The sequence below is a fragment of the Schistocerca cancellata genome, chromosome 2 (assembly GCF_023864275.1).
Source record: "Schistocerca cancellata isolate TAMUIC-IGC-003103 chromosome 2, iqSchCanc2.1, whole genome shotgun sequence".
Taxonomy (NCBI): Eukaryota; Metazoa; Arthropoda; class Insecta; order Orthoptera; family Acrididae; genus Schistocerca; species Schistocerca cancellata.
Genome location: NC_064627.1, coordinates 971,282,946 through 971,306,520, shown reverse-complemented (window position 1 = coordinate 971,306,520; position 23,575 = coordinate 971,282,946). Strand labels below are relative to the sequence as shown.

The window sequence follows — 23,575 nt, the reverse complement described above, 5'->3', positions numbered from 1 at the left end:
AATTCTTAATGACTGGCCCATTTTTCTTGAAGGACTCCAGGCACTAAGGACATGCAGCGTAAACGGCACACGTTGCTGTGATCTGCCTCCCCAATATGTGATCCCTGCTCTACGGGAGGGGGGTAATTTGGACTCAACTGCTTTGATGCACGATGGAGGTCCACCTGGCACTGCTTGTGAGGTCATTCGGTACTCCGTAACACATCTGGAGAAAACCGAATCATTGGCCGATCGCTCGAAGCTGTGTAGCCACCACGATCACCAGATTTTAACCCGTTGGATTTCTGGCTGAGGGGTTACCTGAAAGGCTGGGTTTATCAACGTGGTACGAACATACGTTGGGCACTGAAGAAGAGCAGGGCGAGGTAGATGGTCAGCATCCCACCTGAAATGTTTCGGGCAGTAGCAGAACAGTCTTCATTGCAGTTCCAGGCTGTAGTGGGTGCACATGTTCGTCTTACTGAGCAATGTTTATAACCTGGTACATAAAAATGGAACGCAAGTCTCATGAGGAAATTAAAATGTGTTTCTTTAAATGGTTCATTCATTATTTCTCTTTCGCATGTCCTTAAAAATGTATCCACAAAGTTTCATTGTTCTACGATGACTCGTTTTTGATGGAGACCCTCTCAAATACCGAAAGTTTGGTTATAACGTACTTCCAAGATTTTCGAATAATGTCCCATAAACCGTTTTCATAAGAGACGAGGCAGCTAACGTTTACGTGGACGCGGACGGGAAATCCGACATCACGAGGGACGAGCTGGTTAATGTGATTTGCGACCTCAGCTCTCCAGCGGCAGCTGTCAACTTTATTTGACTCGCATATACCACTGTTTGTTTACGAGAATGAAGTACTGCTTTAGGTCTACGCGTATGCCAGTCATGCCTATACGCTAGTCATGTTATTCCCCCTGTAATATACATAAATGAAAATTTCAGTATTCATGAACATGTAATATCATTAAAAAGGAAGATACATGTCCAGTCAGTAAGGACATCAGCTTACAAAGGTTCACAAAATCGGACAAACACACTGTAGACAGACAGTGCTATTATATTTAGGTAACATCAGATATTACGGAAATTATTTCTATTAATCTGATACGAGAGTCTCACAACCTTTCGAAAACTCGAAGGCGAAAAAAAATATCTACATATTACGGACGTGGACCCAAATCCACAACACAGTTTCATATCTTCGTTCCCCACCAACTACGCTACACTGAACATCTGTAACACGCGACCGTATATTTTATGTTGCGATCTTCTGAAGGCTTTAATCGCTGATCTGTTACCGGCTGAAATTTGATTCTAACAATTCGTAGCAAGAGAACGACACGTTTTTGTTGTATCTTCAGTGTGCCTTTGCCTTAAAACGACGTGTGTCATAACAGGAACGTAACACGAATTTTCTTGAACGACCATTTCGATGTTCCCCGTCATTTTATAATAACAAATCGTACCAGTTTCTATGCGTTCTTAAGAGATTCAGTTTGCTGGTGCTTAGAAACAGTATATATTCGTATGAGGTAAATTATAACATAAAACCCGCCAAATATGGGCTATAGGTAAACACGACAAATAAAATATGGTGTCTCGGAATTTCTGATGGTAGCGTGGAGAGCAGTCTTGCGTCTTATTGGTTTTGTCACCGTAGCACGTTGCCAAAATATCACAGAACTTGTTTTGTGTTTCAAATGATGAAATGGCTCCTCAACGTGAAATAGCAGGAAGTTACGTAACAAGACTCGTAGAACGCGAAATCAACTGTGCTACTCCATCCTGTGTGACGACAGCCTCAGGCACTGTGTGTAAAATTTCAAGATGTGTCTCTGTTGGTCTACTGAATGTCTAATCCCAGTTAGATGATTTCAAATTTTGCCTATTATTTCGTAGTATACTGTGTTCTTCAAATCTGGCCTCAAAATTCCTACCAGTTTGACTGACCTGTATACGTTTTTATGACAGTCGTTGTACTTAATCTTAGGCCCACCCGATGGACTAACTTTACAACTTTATATATTTGTATTGTGTTTTAGCTAACAATGAAGAGGTTCTCTTACACGAGACCCGATTCTTAAAGTGGTTTTCCGAAGCCTTTCAGCTACTTTATCTGACACATTTCCTCTACATTCCACGAGCATGATCGTAGGTTTCTACACTTGTTGTTCCTTATTTACGCAGTAATGCTCTCCGTGTGCTCTATTTTTGTTTTATGAAACATTTTAGTCACAACTTCAGCATTATAATCAATTATTACCTCCCTCACTCCCCGTGATAAAAGAAGGATAGAAAAATGTTTTCATAATTTGTTTAATAGTTATTACTCGTAGATGCATTCTAAATTACAATGCTTTAATTTTAAGTTATTTATTTCTTCTAAAATATTTAAAGTACACATATGTGTACTTCAAGTCTTTTCTAGTTGAAAAAAAAAATATTTCATAACACATATTGCAATTTTTGTTCATGGAATTTTCAAAGGCAGGTGGTTTTGATTACATCCTTATCCTGTATATGGTTCTTGTGCTTGAAATACAATTTTTGTAGCTGGATTTAGAGGTATTCTTCGCCTTTCTGCCTACCCATGTCTTAAAAATAAAAGCAAGTGCCACAGCGTGCAGAGTGTCGTTCCAACTGTAGCAAAAACTGAAACTAAACGACCAACACGAACGTGTGATACAGGTCTAGAGCTGGTGAAAACAGTTTATTAATTTTACGACGTGAATACCCAAAATCATATCTGTACCCACAGACTGAAGAGATTACAACGACTTCCTTAAGAATAGCTATATTTCATTTTTCCTATCTCGTTCACTTAATGGTAGCGTGAGGCAACCATCAGTAAATGAACAGACTGCCATGAAGAACCTATAATGAGATGCATTCAACTGGGTTTCCTGACAATGGTGAATTTAAGTGTATCGTCTTCGTTAGTGACATTTATGTAAAGGAAATTGATTAGCCCCTTACGTTCACATTCAAAAGTAAATTTTACTTCAAAGTGAAAAACAGTAAGCTTTAGAGCAAAATCATTCATTTCATTAACAGTTCCTTTGAATATTAAAATATTTTCTTCAACATATTGGTAATAGTTTATTTTCTTAGCTAACTCTGGGCATTCATCAAAAATTTCTGCTCTATTTGGTTCATGAACGTTTCAGGCATGATACTGGAGAGAGCATTATCCATTGCTAAACCTTTAGGTTGGTGGTTAAGTTTATGGTAACATATGAAATAACTATAAGCCAACCTTAGCTCTATCATTTTTCATACACAGACAGTTTCATGTACCAGTAAATTGTTTTTAGTGAAATCGATGGTTTCACTACGTGCTATATTTGTATACAAGTTTACTTTGTGAAGTGATGCAAGGAATGCATCTACTGGTATTGAAATATGTTTGGTGCTATCAGAAAAGTCATAGATCTTCTTTATACATAATTGCTCATTGAATTAATGTATACTTCTTAACTTACATGGCAAATGTCTGTTAATCTGTTCTTTCTTGGGGATTAGTTCCATGTACTTGTCTTTCTTGTCCAGCTAATCCTTTGTTTGCATGACTGGAGTTTGCTGGTTCAACACGAGAAACCATTTCTTTTCAACATCTTGAGACAGATGATTTTCAATCATTGCGAAATTTCGCTGTAGGATCCTTATTTAATTGTTTTATTCCACTGTCTTCAAAAAAATTTCTGTTCTAGATATGTAGTCATTTTCACTCATTATCAGTATGATGTTTCCTTTATTGCGTTTATAACTAACATTTGATGCTGCTTTAATTTAATATTCAATCACTGTATTGTTCTCTTATCAATATTTCAACTCCCAACTTATATTTGTATTTAAACTGTTTTAGTAAATTTATTCGTGAGTGCATTTTTTTTTTATTTTTGAGCTACAGGTGATTTTTCCCAGTCACTAGCACATTTCACCTCAGCTACAGTTCTCTTTATATCTTTGTCAAATAATATGTGCTGTAGATTAAATTTACATCCTTTTTAAACAAATAAAATCTCATTATTAACAAGTGTGTTGTTTGAAACTTTCTGGCAGATTAAAACTGTGTGCCCGACCTAGACTCGAACTCGGGACCTTTGCCTTTCACGGGCAAGTGCTCTACCATCTGAGCTACCGAAGCACGACTCACGCCCGGTACTCACAGCTTTACTTCTGCCAGTATCTGGTCTCCTACCTTCCAAATCTTACAGAAGCTGTCCTGCGGACCTTGCAGAACTAGCACTCCTGAAAGAAAGGATATAGCGGAGACATGGCTTAGCCACTGCTAAGCTGTGAGTACCGGGCGTGAGTCGTGCTTGGGTGGCTCAGATGGTAGAGCACTTGCCCGCGAAAGGCAAAGGTCCCGAGTTCGAGTCTCGGTCGGGCACACAGTTTTAATCTGCCAGAAAGTTTCATATCAGCGCACACTCCGCTGCAGAGTGAAAATCTCATTCTGGAAGTGTGATGTTTGTTAAATTGACAAATTTGTCATAGAACTTCTGCACATTTTGCAGTATGCCCTTCCCTTTACTTCTACATCTATGCAGATTTAAGTTTTTCTTCTGATGCCTCACAGTAATCCAAACTTTCTCACTATATACATTACTGACAACAATAAAACTATAATCTCGATAAAATCTTAAGTATCTTTAAATATCTTATGTACAACTGACAATTAAATCTAACTATTTCTAACCTTAGCTTTGACCCAGGAAATCTCACACTGTTGATGCACTATTTGTCTGTTGGTTTCCTATCTTTTGTCTTAATTACTGCATATTTTGGGACCAATTTGCAAGCAAGTCATTTATTAGCACATCTAATTTTAAAACACTGTGTCAATAATTCAAGGGTTAATTTCATAAAATCATTTTTTTTCACTTTCATACCTGGCACAATTTTAATAATGCATGACAAATTGTCAAGTTTAAATTTTTTAAAATATATCTCACTGTGATCAGTCACACTTCATAACTTGTTTCAATAGAATAGGGGTAGGATGTAAAACGGGCCGACTTAGAGAAGAAGAGGCACCACAGCACATTTTAATTTAAACTGTCTATACATTTACAAATAAATTCATAAAACTTTGTCAGCATGACAAGGAAGGATTCAGGATTCACACTCATAGCAGTGGAAGTTCAAAAACACGAAAAAATAATATTTTTTAAAAGTGAAATTTCATGATTTTTTTCACTTACTGTTGGCTGCATTTGTTGCTATAGGAACACTTTCCTTCATAAGTAAGAGAGATTCTTTGATGACTTTTGCACAGCTTACAAACTATATTTGCAGGTGTATGAAATTCTAGAATTTAGTTAATCTATGAAAAAATTAATGTGCTGTTACATTTTAAACTTCGTGTTTAGAGAAAACTCGAATTTTGTAGTTAATTATCTAAATTTTTACCACAGTTTTTAACAGATTTGGGAAATTCTAGAGTTTCATACACCTGTAAGGATGGTTTGTATGCTGTGCAAAATTCATCGAAGAATCTCTCTTACTTATGAAGAAAAGTGTACCTACAGCGACAAATGCAACCAATACTAAGTGAAAAAATGATGAAATTTCACATGTAAAAGAAAATTTGTTTCGCTATGTTTTGAACTTCCACTGCTATGAGTGTGAATCCTGAATCCTTCCTGGTCATGCTAACAATGTTTTATGAACTTTTTTGTAAAAGTATAGACAGTGCAAATTAAAATGTCCTGTGGTGCCTCTCCTGCTCCAAGGCCGTCCGTTTCACCTCCTACCCCCATTAACGATCAGTTTTAGACATCAGTATAACATTGTTTCTGTCGACAAAAAGATTGAATATATATATTTTTAATTGAACCTGATAAGCAGATAACACAAATTTACGGCGCGTAAAATTTAAAATTCTTGAAACTGTATCTGTTTACTCATGGGTTAGTGAAGAGTCAAAATTATTTAACCTATTGAGTTACTAATGTTTTCCTCCATAGTCGATTCTATAATTACTATTTAAATTTACGAAAATCAGCATATTTTTACACACTTTTCTTTAAGTTGTATAATTTTTCCAATAGGAATTCTTTATAAATCTAAGCTTACTATTTATTAAAGCAATGAAGAGTGAAAGTAATGCTGCTTTACGAGTTTTTGTTGGTGTGCTACAATCGAAAAATTACAAGCATGTGCAACGCCACCAGACATTTCTCACACTCACACCGTGTATAACTTTACTTCTTCCTTGCTTTTCACACTACAGGATGTTTTCTTGATGGGATTTTTTAGGGATAACCCTAACAAAACCTAAAAACGATTGCTTATAAATCGCAAAATAATAAAAGAAATCGAATGTAACACCGCTACATAGATCGATTATCAGCTTTCTAATGCTATATAACATGTCATGCCATCTATTAACAGAAAAGAACAAACACTAAAAAGAAGCTACAGCTGCTCAGTCCCTCTCACAGCCAGCAGTGTAGTTACAGACATGAAACCTGCGACTGGCTGTGAGCCAGCTGTATAAGCCAGTAAGTTAAAAATAAAGTAAGAGCTGTAAAAAGCAAAGGAAATTTACGCGACCTTTCTGTAACATCTAGAATTTTGATTAACCCACTATGCGTAATACACATTGATGTATCGTGGCTGATGGGCAGGGGAGCAGGAGAGGGAAAGCACAGATATTGCGTAATATTACAATGAAACAAGGAAATATATAAAAGACGTAATAGGATAATTTAAAATCTATACATACATCGAAATACTGATGCACAATATCTACTCTTCGTTTTAAGCTAAACCTGACACAAAATAAATGAAGTTACAAATTTAGTGCTCCAGGTCTGTATAAGATTTAATCCAAGTGCTATGACAAATGTGTATAGATCAGACTGGTGAAACATTGGAGACCCACTTTAAAGAACATACTGGACTACAAAATAATACGACAACATTTGAAGATTATGTAACTGAAACATCTAGAAATTTTACAAACAGCACTAAGGGACGTTATTTCATCTTCTTGGGAGAATTTCAAATATATAGACATTACCTGATGCAATGAGGTAGACTACACATCTCCTGTTTTACTTCAAGAATTCGATGTACATTAAGAATTTCGATGAGATACTCAGAGAGCCCAGTCAGTGGAAACTCTCTGATTTAGCTACTATCATACCAGGCTGAACAAGATCTTACAAGGTCGCTGCACTTGTGGGTCAGTGGCAGCATGGCCACAGGCAGACTGAGCCCACTGTACACATACATAAAACACCTTAGACATACTATGGTGAGAAATGTGTGCACTCAGTTTTCAGGTGGGGTGTACTAATTTAATTATGAATTTCAACAAGATGATTCATATATAAATATTTGGTGCATTACATAAATTTCTTCTTAGTTAGAAATTTTAGACAGTTCATTGTTATACCTCAATATCACACATAAACTGTGCTTTTGCTCTCCCCCTCCAACCTTTCTCCCTACTCATCCATCATCCATGATGCATGGGGTTTTATGATTCATAGTGGATTTAATAAAATACTAGATGCTATAGAATGTTGACACAAGTACTTTTCAGCTGTGACTACTCTCCTTTTAAAGAATTTTTGCTTTTTACAGTTCATGATGAATCAAGTACCATATGAGACATTTTAGATATTGTCAGCCTATGTTATCAGGTTATTGCAGTAAATTAGAAAACCAAAATTTTAAACAATTTGAATCACAATGTTTACAGAGATAGTGACTATTAAAGTTTAATTTAATTTAATTTTCAGATATGATGACAAACATTAAATGTGATTGAGACTGGTTATCAAATGTAGGTTCTTGCAAATGAGTGTCATAACAATTTTTTAAAAATATAATAATTCATTATGCCAAGTCACTTACTACTCTTAAGACTTAACATGCCCAGTTTCACTATTTGATGCAATTAATTTACCAATATATTTGTCATTACATATTACAATTTCTGGTGTATACCATGATGAATACTATGTTGTATACCATGGTGCATACCATGATGAAATTTGACCTGAAATCGCAGGCAGTTGTCAAAACTAAAACTGGTAATGTTAGCACTGTAATTATTACATGAATTTGAAGTACTGAATTATTATGTAATCACATAAATGGTTGCATACTTCAACTTGATAGTATCTCCATTTTTAAAAAACAATGGTTCATTTCTTATGGGTAGCCCCTAAGTTAAGATCTAAAGTGGTAGCAGTATTGCTAAGAGAATATTTTAAAACCGTTAAACATAGCTATTAAGTTTTAAATAGCTGAGTGTATTTATTCAATAAGAAACGAAGCAGTTTGGATAGAAAACAAAATACTCTAATGGGTAACAAATAATTTTCTCTCTGGAAGGTAAATAAAATGTGATACATGGTTACGTTGCAAGTGGCGGAAGTTAATGTAATCAATGTAAGTGAAACTTAAGAAAAAGTATACTGCACTAATATTACACAAAGATAATTAATATACAGTATGGAAGAAAATAACTTGGCACACTATCTCCTGATTGTGGCTGTGTTTTATTTATTTCTTTTAAACTTAGTGTTCCATGGTGTAAAGGTTCATAGGATACAAAGAAAGATCAAAGTGCTTCAATGTGATTGATATCAAGAGAAGATTAACACTTGAATTTTCATTACTGTCTATTATTATGATTGATACCACAAATGTATTGTGAAAAATAAATATAAAATAAATTTAAATATATTAGCTTTTAAGTCTGTTTCTTTTCCATATTTCAGGAAAGTAAAGGCATAGTGCTTAACATTGGTAACAGAATATTCATTAAAAATGGTTATAACATTAAGGAAGAATTCAATAATTCTGCCATTAGATTCAAGACTGGAGCAGAGAAAGTAGATTTTTCACAAGAAGAGCAAGCACGGAAAACAATAAATGACTGGATAGAATATAAGACAAATCAGAAGATAAAAAACCTAATCCCTTCTGGTAAGCAATTTTCCTCATTAAATTACTATTCGTATAAACACTACTCAAGAAAATGTTCAGCTTTTCTCCTCTGTAAATGAGTATATTTTTCGGATTGTCGCAATAACAATACTAGAATAGTTAACAAAATGTATTCCTTTACTTCACAAGGCACCTTACAATACATGGCACATGATAGTTTTGGTGCCATTATTGTTTCTCTCCTTCGATGTACAATTTGCGAATGGTGAGCGATGAGAACCATTGTCAGTAAGCTAAAATTCAACTGTTTCCACAGTATGATGTGTTGTAGGAGGATGACGTAAGTAGAAGGAAGTAGTGTCTTGCTTGATACTGGTTGAAACGAAAGTTCTACCGATTTAGCACGTAAACCTATTCCTTACGTCATGCATTACTTCAGCGTTTGCTAATGAAGTTGTGACAGCAACTTTGCTTTGGCTTTACTCTATCGCTTGTAATAATTCTTGCTTGTACGGTCCAGAAACCCGAGGAATAAAGCAGCACTCAAGAACTGATCGACGAGAATTTTCAAAGCCATCTTTTTCGTAAATTCATATATTTCCCTCGGCATCAATACTTCATTAAATTAATTGTCAGATACACTCTGTGTCTGTGTATCCTTGATAATTTACTCGACGATTTCCGTAGATTTCAGAATTCGCTGTACTCTCGCGATACGCAAACAATGATTCGCATCTGTCCACTGTGTCAGAAAATGTTCAAAAATGGTTCAAATTACTCTACGCACTATGGGACTTAACATCTGACGTCATAAGTCCCCTACACTTAGAACTACGTAAACCTAACTAACCTAAGGATATCACATACATCCAAGCCCGAGGCAGGATTCGAACCTGCGACCGCAGCAGCTGCGCAGTTCCGGACTGGAGCACCTAGAACCGCTCGTCCACAGCAGCCGGAGTCAAAAGATGTGACTGGGAAGTGCAGCAGTGGGTTTTGCGACTCGAAACAGGTTGGACTAAAACAATCTTCTTTTTGCGAAATCTTCAAACTCACATTTCATTCGGGCTTCGGGAACCGAGCGAATGTGGAATGCCTGGCGTTACCAGAGTGAACCTGGCACCAGACGACAGAATTTGACCCAGCTTGACCAGCACGGCTTCGGTAATACTGACAACGCCAAGTTATGAACTGCTGATGGCGAACTACAAATGAAAGGCACATGGGATCTCATCCTGAAACAGAGACCTCAGAAAGTAACGTGGTCTACTGAACGTTTTAAACTTCCTTGTCACTCAAACAACACAACCACTGGCTGGCAACACTTAAATGACATGCCAAGTAAAAACATTCAGTTGACCAACGATTTAATGACTTGGGAAGATATCCGACCAATGATCATAATTAAATAACATTTCAAGGAAATAAAATTCTGATCTCAATTAAAATTAAATAACAAGGAGAACAACATACTTGGCTTCGATATCATACAGTTTGTAACTCTACCTACGTAATCAATGTATGCCACTTCACACAAATATCACCACATAGTGGCATTGATAAACACACAGATTCATTCATCACTACTGGTTAATAACGGCAAACCACACTCACATCATGACACAGGTATCATTATGCACCTAATTAGTAATAATGGTTACTATGAATTAATAAACCCACTAGCGGTTGCTCATTAAGCTACACACAAGATAAACTCTTAACTTAGAGCGCTCACTAAATTTTACTAGTTTTAATGACAATAGTGTCAATTGCAAGTAATACAGTAGCTGTTGGTCATATTATTACAACTTGTACAGAAATCAGATGGCAGTTATAAAAGTTAAAGGTCATGAAAGGGAAGCAATGGTTGAGAGGAAAGTGAGACAGGGTTGCAGGTTATCCCTGATGATATTCAATCTGTGTATTGAGCAAGCACTAAGGAAAACCAAAGAAAAATTTAGAGAAGGAACTAAAATTCAGGGAGGAAGAATAAATATTTTCATTTGCAAATGACGTAATTCCGTCGGAGACAGCAAAGGACATGGCAGAGCAGTTGAATGGACTGGGCAGTGTCTTGAAAGGAGGAGAGAAGTGAACATGTACAAGAGCAAATTAAGGATAATTGGATGTACTACCCGAGTTAAATCAGACGATGGTGTGTGAATTAGATTAGGAAATGAGACATTAAAAGCAATTGATGAGTTTTGCTATTTGGGCAGTAAAATAACTGATGGCGGTCGAAGCAAAGACGGTATAAAATGCAGACCATCGACAGTAAGGAAAACATTTCTGAAAAAGAGGAATATGTTAGCTAATATAAATTTATATGTTAGGCAGTTTATCCTGAAGGTATCCGTCTGGAGAGTAGAGTAGCCTTGTATGGAAGTGAAACGTGGACGATAAACAGTTCAGACAAGAAGAGAATAGAAGCTTTTGAAATGTGGTGCTACAGAAGAATGTTGAAGATTAGATGGGTAGATCATGTAAGTAATGAGGAGGTACTGAACTGGATTGAATAGAATTGGGGTGAGAAGAAATTTGTAGACTAGCTTGAGCAAAAGAAGGAATTTGGTGATGGAACACAGATATCATCTATTTAGTACTGCAGGGTAGTGTGGAGGTAAACACTGTAGAAGGAGACTAAGAGATGAATATCGTAGGCAGGCTCAAATGGACGTAGCTTGCAGTAATTATTCGGAGATGAAGAGGCTTGCACAGCAGCTTACAAAGGACAGAGTAGCATTAGAGCTACATCACGCCAGACATCGGAATAAAGACCACAACAACAACAAAAACGCTACCATACTGATTAGGAACACACGCGCGTAATAAACCCACAGTGGAAACACGCAAACATAAGCATGTCGGCCAATACAACAGGAAGCAATGTCTAAACTACGTCTCATAGAAGGTAAAAATTCAAGCTGTTGCTTTCACAATTCGCTAGTTAGTAACCACATAATTGGACAGCTGAGCAAAATCTCGAAGCACTTCCACGTCTTAAGAGAATACTGAAGAGTAAGAAACTCCACTCTGTCGCACATGACGTCGCGATCAGAACCCACATACATGACTTCACGCCTCAGCGATTCAAGGAGGGAAACCCGTTTCAGCACAACTGCTAGAGGACGCCCGTAATGCAGGCTAGTTACGCTTTGCTGCACGCCACGAGATAACTGTGCCATAGGTACAACCACAACGGAGGGGTATCTGTTGAGATGCCAGACAAACGTATGATTCCTTAAGAGGACCAGCAGCCTTTTCAGTAGTTGCAGGGGCAACAGCCTGGATAAGTGATCGGGCCTTGTAACATCACCCAAAACGGCCTTGCTGGCTGGTACTGCACACGGCTGAAAGCAAGGGGAGACTACAGCCATAATTTTTCGCGAGGTCATGCAGGGGAGACGAAAATCTGAGAGTCGTGGGGGACTTAAATTCGATAGTAGGGAAAGGAAGGGAAGAAAAAGTAGATGGTGAATATGTACTGGGGGAAAAGAATGAAAGAGGAAGCTCTCTGATAGAATTTCGCACAGAGCCCTACACCTGGTTTAAGAATCATGAAAGAAGAGAGTATACTTGGAAGAGATTTGAAGACACCGGAATGTTTACGATGGATTATATGAGGTTATACAGAGATTACGGAAACAGATTTTAAATTTAAGACATTTCCAGGAGCAGATGTGGACTCAGGCCACAATTTATTGGTTATGAACTTTGGATTAAAACTGAAGAAACTGCAAAAAGGTGGGAATTTAAGAAGATGGGACGTGGATAAACTGAAACAACCGGAGGCTGCACAGAGTTTCAGAGGGAGCAATTGACAAGAACAGGGGATAGGAATACGATAGAAGAAGAATGGGTAGCTTTGAGACATGAAATAGTGAAGTACCAGAGTATCAAATAGGTAAAAGCACAAGCGCTACGAGAAATTCTTCGGTAACAGAAGAGAATTGAATTTAATTGTCGAAAGAAGAAAATATAGAAATGCAGTAAATGAAGCACGCAAAAGGGAATGCAAAATGAGACCGACAGGAAATGCAAAATGGCTGAACAGGAATGGCTAGAGGACAAATGCAAGGATGTAAAGGCATATATCACTAGGGGTAAGATAGATGCCGCCTACGGGAAAATTAAAGAAACGTTTGGAGAAGAGGGAACCACCTATATGAATATCAGGAACCCAGATGGAAACCAGTCCTAAGCAAAGAAGGGAAAGCAGAAGGTGGAAGGAGTATGTAGAGGCTTTATACATGGGAGATTTACTTGAGGACAACATTACTGAAATGGAAGAGGATATACACTCCTGGAAATTGAAATAAGAACACCGTGAATTCATTGTCCCAGGAAGGGGAAACTTCATTGACACATTACTGGGGTCAGATACATCACATGATCACACTGACGGAACCACAGGCACATAGACACAGGCAACAGAGCATGCACAATGTCGGCACTAGTACAGTGTATATCCACCTTTCGCAGCAATGCAGGCTGCTATTCTCCCATGGAGACGATCGTAGAGATGCTGGATGTAGTCCTGTGGAACGGCTTGCCATGCCATTTCCACCTGGCGCCTCAGTTGGACCAGCGTTTGTGCTGGACGTGCAGACCGCGTGAGACGACGCTTCATCCAGTCCCAAACATGCTCAATGGGTGACAGATCCGGAGATCTTGCTGGCCAGGGTAGTTGACTTACACCTTCTAGAGCACGTTGGGTGGCACGGGATACATGCGGACGTGCATTGTCCTGTTGGAACAGCAAGTTCCCTTGCCGGTCTAGGAATGGTAGAACGATGGGTTCGATGACGGTTTGGATGTACCGTGCACTATTCAGTGTCCCCTCGACGATCACCAGTGGTGTACGGCCAGTGTAGGAGAACGCTCCCCACACCATGATGCCGGGTGTTGGCCCTGTGTGCCTCGGTCGTATGCAGTCCTGATTGTGGCGCTCACCTGCACGGCGCCAAACACGCATACGACCATCATTGGCACCAAGGCAGAAGCGACTCTCATCGCTGAAGACGACACGTCTCCATTCGTCCCTCCATTCACGCCTGTCGCGACACCACTGGAGGCGGGCTGCACGATGTTGGGGCGTGAGCGGAAGACGGCCTAACGGTGTGCGGGACCGTAGCCCAGCTTCATGGAGACGGTTGCGAATGGTCCTCGCCGATACCCCAGGAGCAACAGTGTCCCTAATTTGCTGGGAAGTGGCGGTGCGGTCCCCTACGGCACTGCGTAGGATCTTACGGTCTTGGCGTGCATCCGTGCGTCGCTGCGGTCCGGTCCCAGGTCGACGGGCACGTGCACCTTCCGCCGACCACAGGCGACAACATCGATGTACTGTGGAGACCTCACGCCCCACGTGTTGAGCAATTCGGCGGTACGTCCACCCGGCCTCCCGCATGCCCACTACACGCCCTCGCTCAAAGTCCGTCAACTGCACATACGGTTCACGTCCACGCTGTCGCGGCATGCTACCAGTGTTAAAGACTGCGATGGAGCTCCGTATGCCACGGCAAACTGGCTGCGGCGGTGCACAAATGCTGCGCAGCTAGCGCCATTCGACGGCCAACACCGCGGTTCCTGGTGTGTCCGCTGTGCCGTGCGTGTGATCATTGCCTGTACAGCCCTCTCGCAGTGTCCGGAGCAAGTATGGTGGGTCTGACACACCGGTGTCAATGTGTTCTTTTTTCCATTTTCAGGAGTGTAGATGAAGATGAGATGGGAGATATGATATTGCGTGAAGAATTTGACAGCGCATTGAAAGATCTAAGTCGAAACAAGGCCTCGGGAGTAGACAACATTCCGTTAGAACTACTGATAGCCCTGGGAGAGCCAGCAATGACTGAACTATTCCATCTGGTGAGCAAGATGTGAAACAAGCGAAATACCATCAGGCTTTAAGAACAATATAATAATTCCAATTCCAAAGAAAGCAGGTGTTGACAGATCTGAAAATCATCGAAACAGGCAGATTTCTTTCCTCATTGTTTTTCAAGCAGTTTGTCAATTGCTACCCAGGTGTTTATGTACTACAACTGTGTGCCCAAGCACGTACCATGCAGCGTCTGGCCCTGTGCTTAAGGTTTATGACGTCATGTCTTCTGAACTACGTATCGTACAATGATATAACTTCGTAGGTACATTTAGCGGAATATGCGGTTACTATGTGTGAAATTTACTGCGAATAGAGGTAGCAGCAAAGATGTAATAAATTAAAACGTCGTGCACGATGCGGCAGTTCTTCACTTATCACATGATGTCATATCTCCGGAACTATATGTCGTACAGTCATACAATGTTGCACTTACAATCAGTGATGTGCATGTGGTGTCACCGCCAGACACCACACTTGCTAGGTGGTAGCCTTTAAATCGGCCGCGGTCCGTTAGTACACATCGGACCCGCGTGTCGCCACTATCAGTGATTGCAGACCGAGCGCCGCCACACGGCAGGTCTACAGAGACTTCCTAGCACTCGCCTCAGTTGTACAGCCGACTTTGCTAGCGATGGTTCACTGACCAATTACGCTCTCATTTGCCGAGACGATAGTTAGCAAAGCCTTCAGCTACGTCATTTGCTACGACCTAGCAAGGCGCCATTACCAGTTACTATTGATGCTGTAAAACATGTACCGTCAAGAGCGATGTTCACCTATTATGGATTAAAGTTAAGTATTCCAGCAGCTACGTTTTTTTTTTTTTTTTTTTTTTTTTTGCTAGTATAAATTTCGTGTCCTGTTTCAGACCTCACGCCAGCCTGCGTGAGCTTAAACGCGAGCCTTTCGGCTTCCTGTCATAGTGGGTTGGCTGTCTTGCCAATCCACAACAGTGCATACTGTCTGTACAATGCGTCGCGAAAAAATGTAGTTGTAAAGAAGTAATAAATTATAGCGTCATGCCTCGTGCGGTACTTCACCATTAACAGCGGAAAAGTAATAAGCAATAATGGTTTTTACATTTTGTAGAGATTGTCAGCGAGAAAAAAATTTGTTGAAGTTCGAAATTATGTATAAAGTTGGTTGTATGTTGCTAAGAACTTTTATTCACAAATACTAGACAGATAAAGTCTGGGACTTCACTCGTCGCGGGCTAGGCTTCATTTTCACTGCCCCCCCCCCCCCCCGCCCCCCTTGATAGGTGGTTCTTACTCCCACAGCGATTGTCGCTTCACAGTAAGATATATATGTGGATTAAGTTTGGTTGAAATCGGCACATTGGTTTAGGAAGAGATCCGGAACACACACACACACACACACATTTATTTTTGTAATTTGTATGGACTACTGAGATTGCCATAAAAGTCATCTGCACGCGGAAACAGTTTTTTGTTGTAGTAATATGAGACAAAGAAACTGGCGAATTACAAAGGTAAACCGTAAACATATCACTTAAATTATCGTTGACATTGTAGGTAATTATGTCCTGAATAACGTTACTGGACCTTTTTACGAGCCCTTTTTTCCACTTATGTATATAAGCATTATGTATTTTCAACGGTGGTCTGTTGGGTACTGGCGTTCTCCTGACTCATGGAGCAACAGAAATAAATTTGTAAGTTTAGTAGGCATCAAAGCATCATATCCATAAGCAGGCGAATTGTTTCTTTCAGGTGTTCTGAATGATTTAACCAAGATGGTACTGGTGAATGCCATCTACCTCAATGCCGATTGGCTACGGCAGTTTGATGTAGCATTTACGTTACCAACACCGTTTCATCTAGCCTCAGGATCAATACAAAATGTGGATATGATGTACATTGAAGAGGGGTTCAAATACACAGAGATAAGTGAATTGGAATCTCAGGTTGTGCTTCTTCCATACAGGGTATGTTACTAATTATGAACCTACAATAATTGTGCGCTAAATCAATTTGAAGACAAGATATGTAGCTGTATAAACGAGTGAGAAATTATAATACAAGAAATACACATAAGTGTAAAGTATTCCTAAAGATTAAAGGTTCACAATATTATATAATAACAACTAACAATTATTCCATGAGTTCCCATCAGTTATTGTGATTCTTCAGAGTGTGGAAGTAGGATGAAAAAATCGCTATTTCAGAACTATACTTCATTTCAGTAGTGTTGCATTATTACAGACTACAAAGGTGAAAAATTTACCTCATTTAAAAAGTTTTTAACTTTTCTCTCCGATGCTTTGCAGATAGTTTGTTGTCTGGAGGCTACACACGTTTCTGTGTGTTGTGTGCAGTTGTTAACTTTACACGATACACAATGTTTTATAGCCATTTAACGTAACATAAGCTATTCATTGCATTTCTTTTTCATGCAACAGGGGAAAAAACTCGGTATGATGATAATACTGCCCAAAGAGCAGAATGGACTTCCGAATCTTGAGAAGAAACTTGCCAACATAAATCTTCAGGACATTCTGTCAGGAATGGGCGAACGGGAAGTGTATCTCTATTTACCAAAATTCAAACTGGAGTACACAGTGGACCTGAAAGCAACATTGAAAACAGTAAGTGAAAAAACAGTAATTTAATGTAGTAATGGTATTTCAGGTCGGTTATGTACTGAGATGCAGTCGGTACACAAAATTAAGCCAAAACTCATCTGCAACTTCCTAAGAGAATTTTCTTATCAGGTATGTAGGGCGTACCATAATTAAGGACGAAAACTGATACGATTGAGAACATACGTTAATAGAAGCAAAACCGTTGGTCTACGGCTCGTTGCGCAAGAATGCCGTTTTTGAATATGCACTTGTGAGACGTCGCAGAGTTCTGAATGAAAAATTTTCCGTCTTGGTACGAGCGTATTGAAATGTAAACTTTTCGATTAAGTCACCATCTATTTGCTGCAAACTCTGTGGTGAGGAAGATGTAACTAATTTGTTACACAACCACAATATTGTGTGACTTACGTACGGTAAGAAGAATCTTTTGCGATTTTAATCTTCATAATGAAATACATGTATTGTTCTTACAATGCACATACCTTTTATAACTTTAAAAAAGTTGTTAAGAGACATCTGTTAATTCTGTGGCTATTTAGTAATAATTTAATTGTTAACAGCGCAAGTTTTTATTGTTAACAGCGCAAGCTGAAACGAACTGCTGAGCCCCTGCTAGAAACCGCCAATGTTTACAACTATTGAAATCTATGAAAGTGATCCCTTCCACCTGATGATGTTTCTTAACTATCGAAACGTGTGTAGGATGAAGCAAAAACTTGATGCAGAACAATAGTTAACAGTTGGAGTCGTGAGAAAATAGTCTGTTATGGAAATAATGGATAGCATCAACTATCTGACACACTTCTAAGCTGTGTAGTATAAACACAATTCCAGAGTGAATGGAGATGAGGTACTGACGGAAATAAAGCTTTGAGGACAGGCATGAATGTTGCTTGGGAGCACATGCCCACGAAAGGCAAGGGTTTCGAGTTCGAGTCTCGGTCTGGCACGCTGCCGGGAAGTTTTATGTTGTTGTTGTTGTGGTCTTCAGTCCTGAGACTGGTTTGATGCAGCTCTCCATGCTACTCTATCCTGTGCAAGCTTCTTCATCTCCCAGTACCTACTGCAACCTACATCCTTTTGAATCTGCTTAGTGTATTGATCTCTTGGTCTCCCTCTACGATTTTTACCCTCCACGCTGCCCTCCAATGCTAAATTTGTGATCCCTCCATGCCTCAGAACATGTCCTACCAACCGATCCCTTCTTCTAGTCAAGTTGTGCCACAAACTTCTCTTCTCCCCAATCCTATTCAATACCTCCTCATTAGTTACGTGATCTACCCACCTTATCTTCAGCATTCTTCTGTAGCACCACATTTCGAAAGCTTCTATTCTCTTCTTGTCCAAACTAGTTATCGTCCATGTCTCACTTCCATACATGGCTACACTCCATACAAATACTTTCAGAAACGACTTCCTGACACCTAAATCTATATTCGATGTTAACAAATTTCTCTTCTTGAGAAACGCTTTCCTTGCCATTGCCAGTCTACATTTTATATCCTCTCTACTTCGACCATCATCGGTTATTTTACTCCCTAAATAGCAAAACTCCTTTACTACTTTAAGTGTCTCATTTCCTAATCTAATTCCCTCAGCATCACCCGACTTAATTTGACTACATTCCATTATCCTCGTTTTGCTTTTGTTGATGTTCATCTTATATCCTCCTTTCAAGACACTGTCCATTCCGTTCAACTGCTCTTCCAAGTCCTTTGCTGTCTCTGACAGAATTACAATGTCATCGGCGAACCTCAAAGTTTTTATTTCTTCTCCATGAATTTTAATACCTACTCCGAATTTTTCTTTTGTTTCCTTTACTGCTTGCTCAATATACAGATTGAATAACATCGGGGAGAGGCTACAACCCTGTCTCACTCCTTTCCCAACCACTGCTTCCCTTTCATGCCCCTCGACTCTTATAACTGCCATCTGGTTTCTGTACAAATTGTAAATAGCCTTTCGCTCCCTGTATTTTACCCCTGCCACCTTCAGAATTTGAAAGAGAGTATTCCAGTCAACATTGTCAAAAGCTTTCTCTAAGTCTACAAATGCTAGAAATGTAGGTTTGCCTTTTCTTAATCTTTCTTCCAAGATAAGTCGTAAGGTCAGTATTGCCTCACGTGTTCCAACATTTCTACGGAATCCAAACTGATCTTCGCCGAGGTCTGCTTCTACCAGTTTTTCCATTCGTCTGTAAAGAATTCGCGTTAGTATTTTGCAGCTGTGACTTATTAAACTGATAGTTCGGTAATTTTCACATCTGTCAACACCTGCTTTCTTTGGGATTGGAATTATTCTATTCTTCTTAAAGTCTGTGGGTATTTCGCCTGTCTCATACATCGTGCTCACCAGATGGTAGAGTTTTGTCATGACTGGCTCTCCCGAGGCCATCAGTAGTTCTAATGGAATGTTGTCTACTCCCGGGGCCTTGTTTTGACTCAGGTCTTTCAGTGCTCTGTCAAACTCTTCACGCAGTATCTTATCTCCCATTTCATCTTCATCTACATCCTCTTCCATTTCCATAATATTGTCCTCAAGTACATCGCCCTTGTATAAACCCTCTATATACTCCTTCCACCTTTCTGCTTTCCCTTCTTTGCTTAGAACTGGGTTGCCATCTGAGCTCTTGATATTCATACAAGTGGTTCTCTTCTCTCCAAAGGTCTCTTTAATTTTCCTGTAGGCAGTATCTATCTTACCCCTAGTGAGACAAGCCTCTACATCCTTACATTTGTCCTCTAGCCATCCCTGCTTAGCCATTTTGCACTTCCTGTCGATTTCATTTTTGAGACATTTGTATTCCTGTTTGCCTGCTTCATTTACTGCATTTTTATATTTTCTCCTTTCATCAATTAAATTCAATATTTCTTCTGTTACCCAAGGATTTCTACTAGCCCGCGTCTTTTTACCTACTTGATCCTCTGCTGCCTTCACTACTTCATCCCTCAGAGCTACCCATTCTTCTTCTACTGTATTCCTTTCCCCCATTCCTATCAATTGTTCCCTAGTGCTCTCCCTGAAACTCTCTACAACCTCTGGTTCTTTCAGTTTATCCAGGTCCCATCTCCTTAAATTCCCACCTTTTTGCAGTTTCTTCAGTTTCAATCTGCAGTTCATGACCAATAGATTGTGGTCAGAATCTACATCTGCCCCAGGAAATGTCTTACAATTTAAAACCTGGTTCCTAGATCTCTGTCTTACCATTATATAATCTATCTGAAACCTGTCAGTATCTCCAGGCTTCTTCCATGTATACAGCCTCCTTTCATGATTCTTGAACCAAGTGTTAGCTATGATTAAGTTATGCTCTGTGCAAAATTCTACAAGGCGACTTCCTCTTTCATTCCTTCCCCCCAATCCATATTCACCTACTATGTTTCCTTCTCTCCCTTTTCCTACTGACGAATTCCAGTCAGCCATGACTATTAAATTTTCGTCTCCCTTCACTACCTGAATAATTTCTTTTATCTCGTCATACATTTCATCAATTTCTTCATCATCTGCAGAGCTAGTTGGCATATAAACTTGTACTACTGTAGTAGGCATGGGCTTTGTGTCTATCTTGGCCACAATAATGCGTTCACTATGCTGTTTGTAGTAGCTAACCCGCACTCCTATTTTTTTATTCATTATTAAACCTACTCCTGCATTACCCCTATTTGATTTTGTATTTATAACCCTGTAATCACCTGACCAAAAGTCTTGTTCCTCCTGCCACCGAACTTCACTAATTCCCACTATATCTAACTTTAACCTATCCATCTCCCTTTTTAAATTTTCTAACCTACCTGCCCGATTAAGTGATCTGACATTCCACGCTCCGATTCGTAGAACGCCAGTTTTCTTTCTCCTGATAACGACGTCCTCTTGAGTAGTCCCCGCCCGGAGATCCGAATGGGGGACTATTTTACCTCCGGAATATTTTACCCAAGAGGACGCCATCATCATTTAATCATACAGTAGAGCTGCATGTCCTCGGGAAAAATTACGGCTGTAGTTTCCCCTTGCTTTCAGCCGTTCGCAGTACCAGCACAGCAAGGCCGTTTTGGTTAATGTTACAAGGCCAGATCAGTCAATCATCCAGACTGTTGCCCCTGCAACTACTGAAAAGGCTGCTGCCCGTCTTCAGGAACCACATGTTTGTCTGGCCTCTCAACAGATACCCCTCCGTTGTGGTTGTACCTACGGTACGGCCATCTGTATCGCTGAGGCACGCAAGCCTCCCCACCAACGGCAAGGTCCATGGTTCATGGGGGGGGGGAAGTTTTATATAAACACTTTATTATAAACTTGCTCGATATCTTCATCTGTCCTTGTAGTTTTGAACGGACCTCACGCAGATTATGGAGCACTCTTGAATTTAGATACCCGTTTCTTAAGTGCTAAAAATGAAGGAACTGCGCCAATATTTGTTTGCAGCGGAGTATAAGAACGCAAATGTAGTTATTTGCCCTTCCAACGGCCCTAAGCTTTATATGAAACTTGTCACGTTTCAAGATGGACGAACGGTCCTGCACTAATACTCCACGACATTTTGTCACCTTAATGTGCAAGCAATCTCACTTTTTGAGTCAGTATAGTATTTTCATAATAAGATCGGTTACTGTTTACTGCTTATTCGATTTACACGACATCAAATCATGATATATTTGTATGATCCCTTGATGGATTGATGGCATTATTAAAAAAAAAAATGATGTGATTTATGGTTGTCTGTTCACATTGATGCTGACTAGCTTGCAATATTACAGATACAATAATTCCTAAACAATTTAGTGCTTCTCTATTCTTGTTTGACTGTTGCTTACTATTACAAAAGTGATAGGGGCCGTATTTTATAAGTGTTACACGTAGTGGAAAATTTGCTAATACCGTTTGCCTAATTTGAATTTCAGCTTGGCATGAGTGATATGTTCGATGGCAGCATGGCAAATTTGAGTGGTATTAGTGATGATCCATTAGTAGTTACCAACGTTCTGCACAAGGCTTTCATAGAGGTCAATGAAGAAGGCACAGAAGCAGCAGCAGCAACATTCATTGGTAAGTATTTCAACGACGAATCCGCACGAGCAGCGTTACTTCCGTACACATTTCTTTCGTTTCTGCATACCAACGTGCTCAGCTTTTGTTAATGCACAATAAAACAACCACGGAAGAAGTTAGAGTTTCCAGTAAACCAGAACTAGCTGGCTCGGTGATGAGGGAGGAAACTGGATAGTGGGAGAACAATACCATGAAGTTCGAAAATCCTCCTAACGTCGCTGTTAGCATAGCAGTAAATAGTCCGTATAGCAATCGGTAGTCCAATCCAGTATCAATCAGCCAGGTTCTGATAGCGTGTCAAGAGAATTTTTGTAGTTTTCACTCGGCAAGCAAAATGATTGTGGACGACGACGAAGTAAGCTTCAGTGCTAGAAATTCTTAACTTCCAATTTAAGATGAAGTTTTAACAATTTGTGTCTTACTTTCTGTCTTCTTCCGTGGTTTCACGTCTGATCCTTATGCATCGCTGCCATCACTTACAGTAAATTTTGTGAAATCTCGTGCTGCTACCTAGGTAGTGCTTTTGTTAGATTTCATTTTAAATGGTTTTTCTTATTACCACTGCAAGTTAATACCGAATGTACTTTGGCCAAAGTAGAGAGGCAGGTACTCGCCTGTTTGGTCTGGGCTTCTGATATGTATATCTGAGAGCTAGCAGTCTGTTGTATACCTTCCTTGTAGTTTTTAGATATCGCTGTACAACAACCAGTAGGTACAATTCTCGCTGTGGGCAGTTCCGGGTAAGATGGACAGCCAGTCACAGAGCCCTGGTCTGAATTCGTTGCAGCCATCGTATGTGGGTCTCAGCAGCGTTGGCAAAAAGCTACTTCTGCATACTTAAGGAGAGTAGACAGCATGACCGGTGTGGGTGGGTAGCATAGCGTGTGTTGAGAACTGGATATACGTCCCTCGGTCGCCCACGGGACCCGCCACGTACTACTTCTGTGCGTTGGCATCACGTCCGTCGAGCATGGCGCCAAGATATCACGTAGGTGACGCCCAGTTTTCGACTGTTCCTCTAACGACGACGGGTGGCACAGTTCCTGCCACTACCCTCTTTGCCTGTGTCTTGCTTAGGTTGAAAGCTATCCGACATTTGGTCGTCTGGTCACCAAGTTGATTTATCGCTG

At 39.8% G+C, this 23,575-nt stretch overlaps 1 protein-coding gene across 1 annotated transcript in view; it reads left to right on the top strand.

The window, feature by feature from the left end:
- The window catches only part of LOC126162934 (serpin B3-like), a 56,526-nt gene that overhangs the window by 29,640 nt on the left and 3,311 nt on the right, over window positions 1–23,575 (top strand). Inside the window, exons 4-7 of the mRNA XM_049919757.1 lie at window positions 8,745–8,952; window positions 16,528–16,742; window positions 17,217–17,402; window positions 22,298–22,442. Coding sequence (XP_049775714.1) covers window positions 8,745–8,952; window positions 16,528–16,742; window positions 17,217–17,402; window positions 22,298–22,442 — 754 coding nt within the window. The remainder of the gene's footprint in view (window positions 1–8,744; window positions 8,953–16,527; window positions 16,743–17,216; window positions 17,403–22,297; window positions 22,443–23,575) is intronic.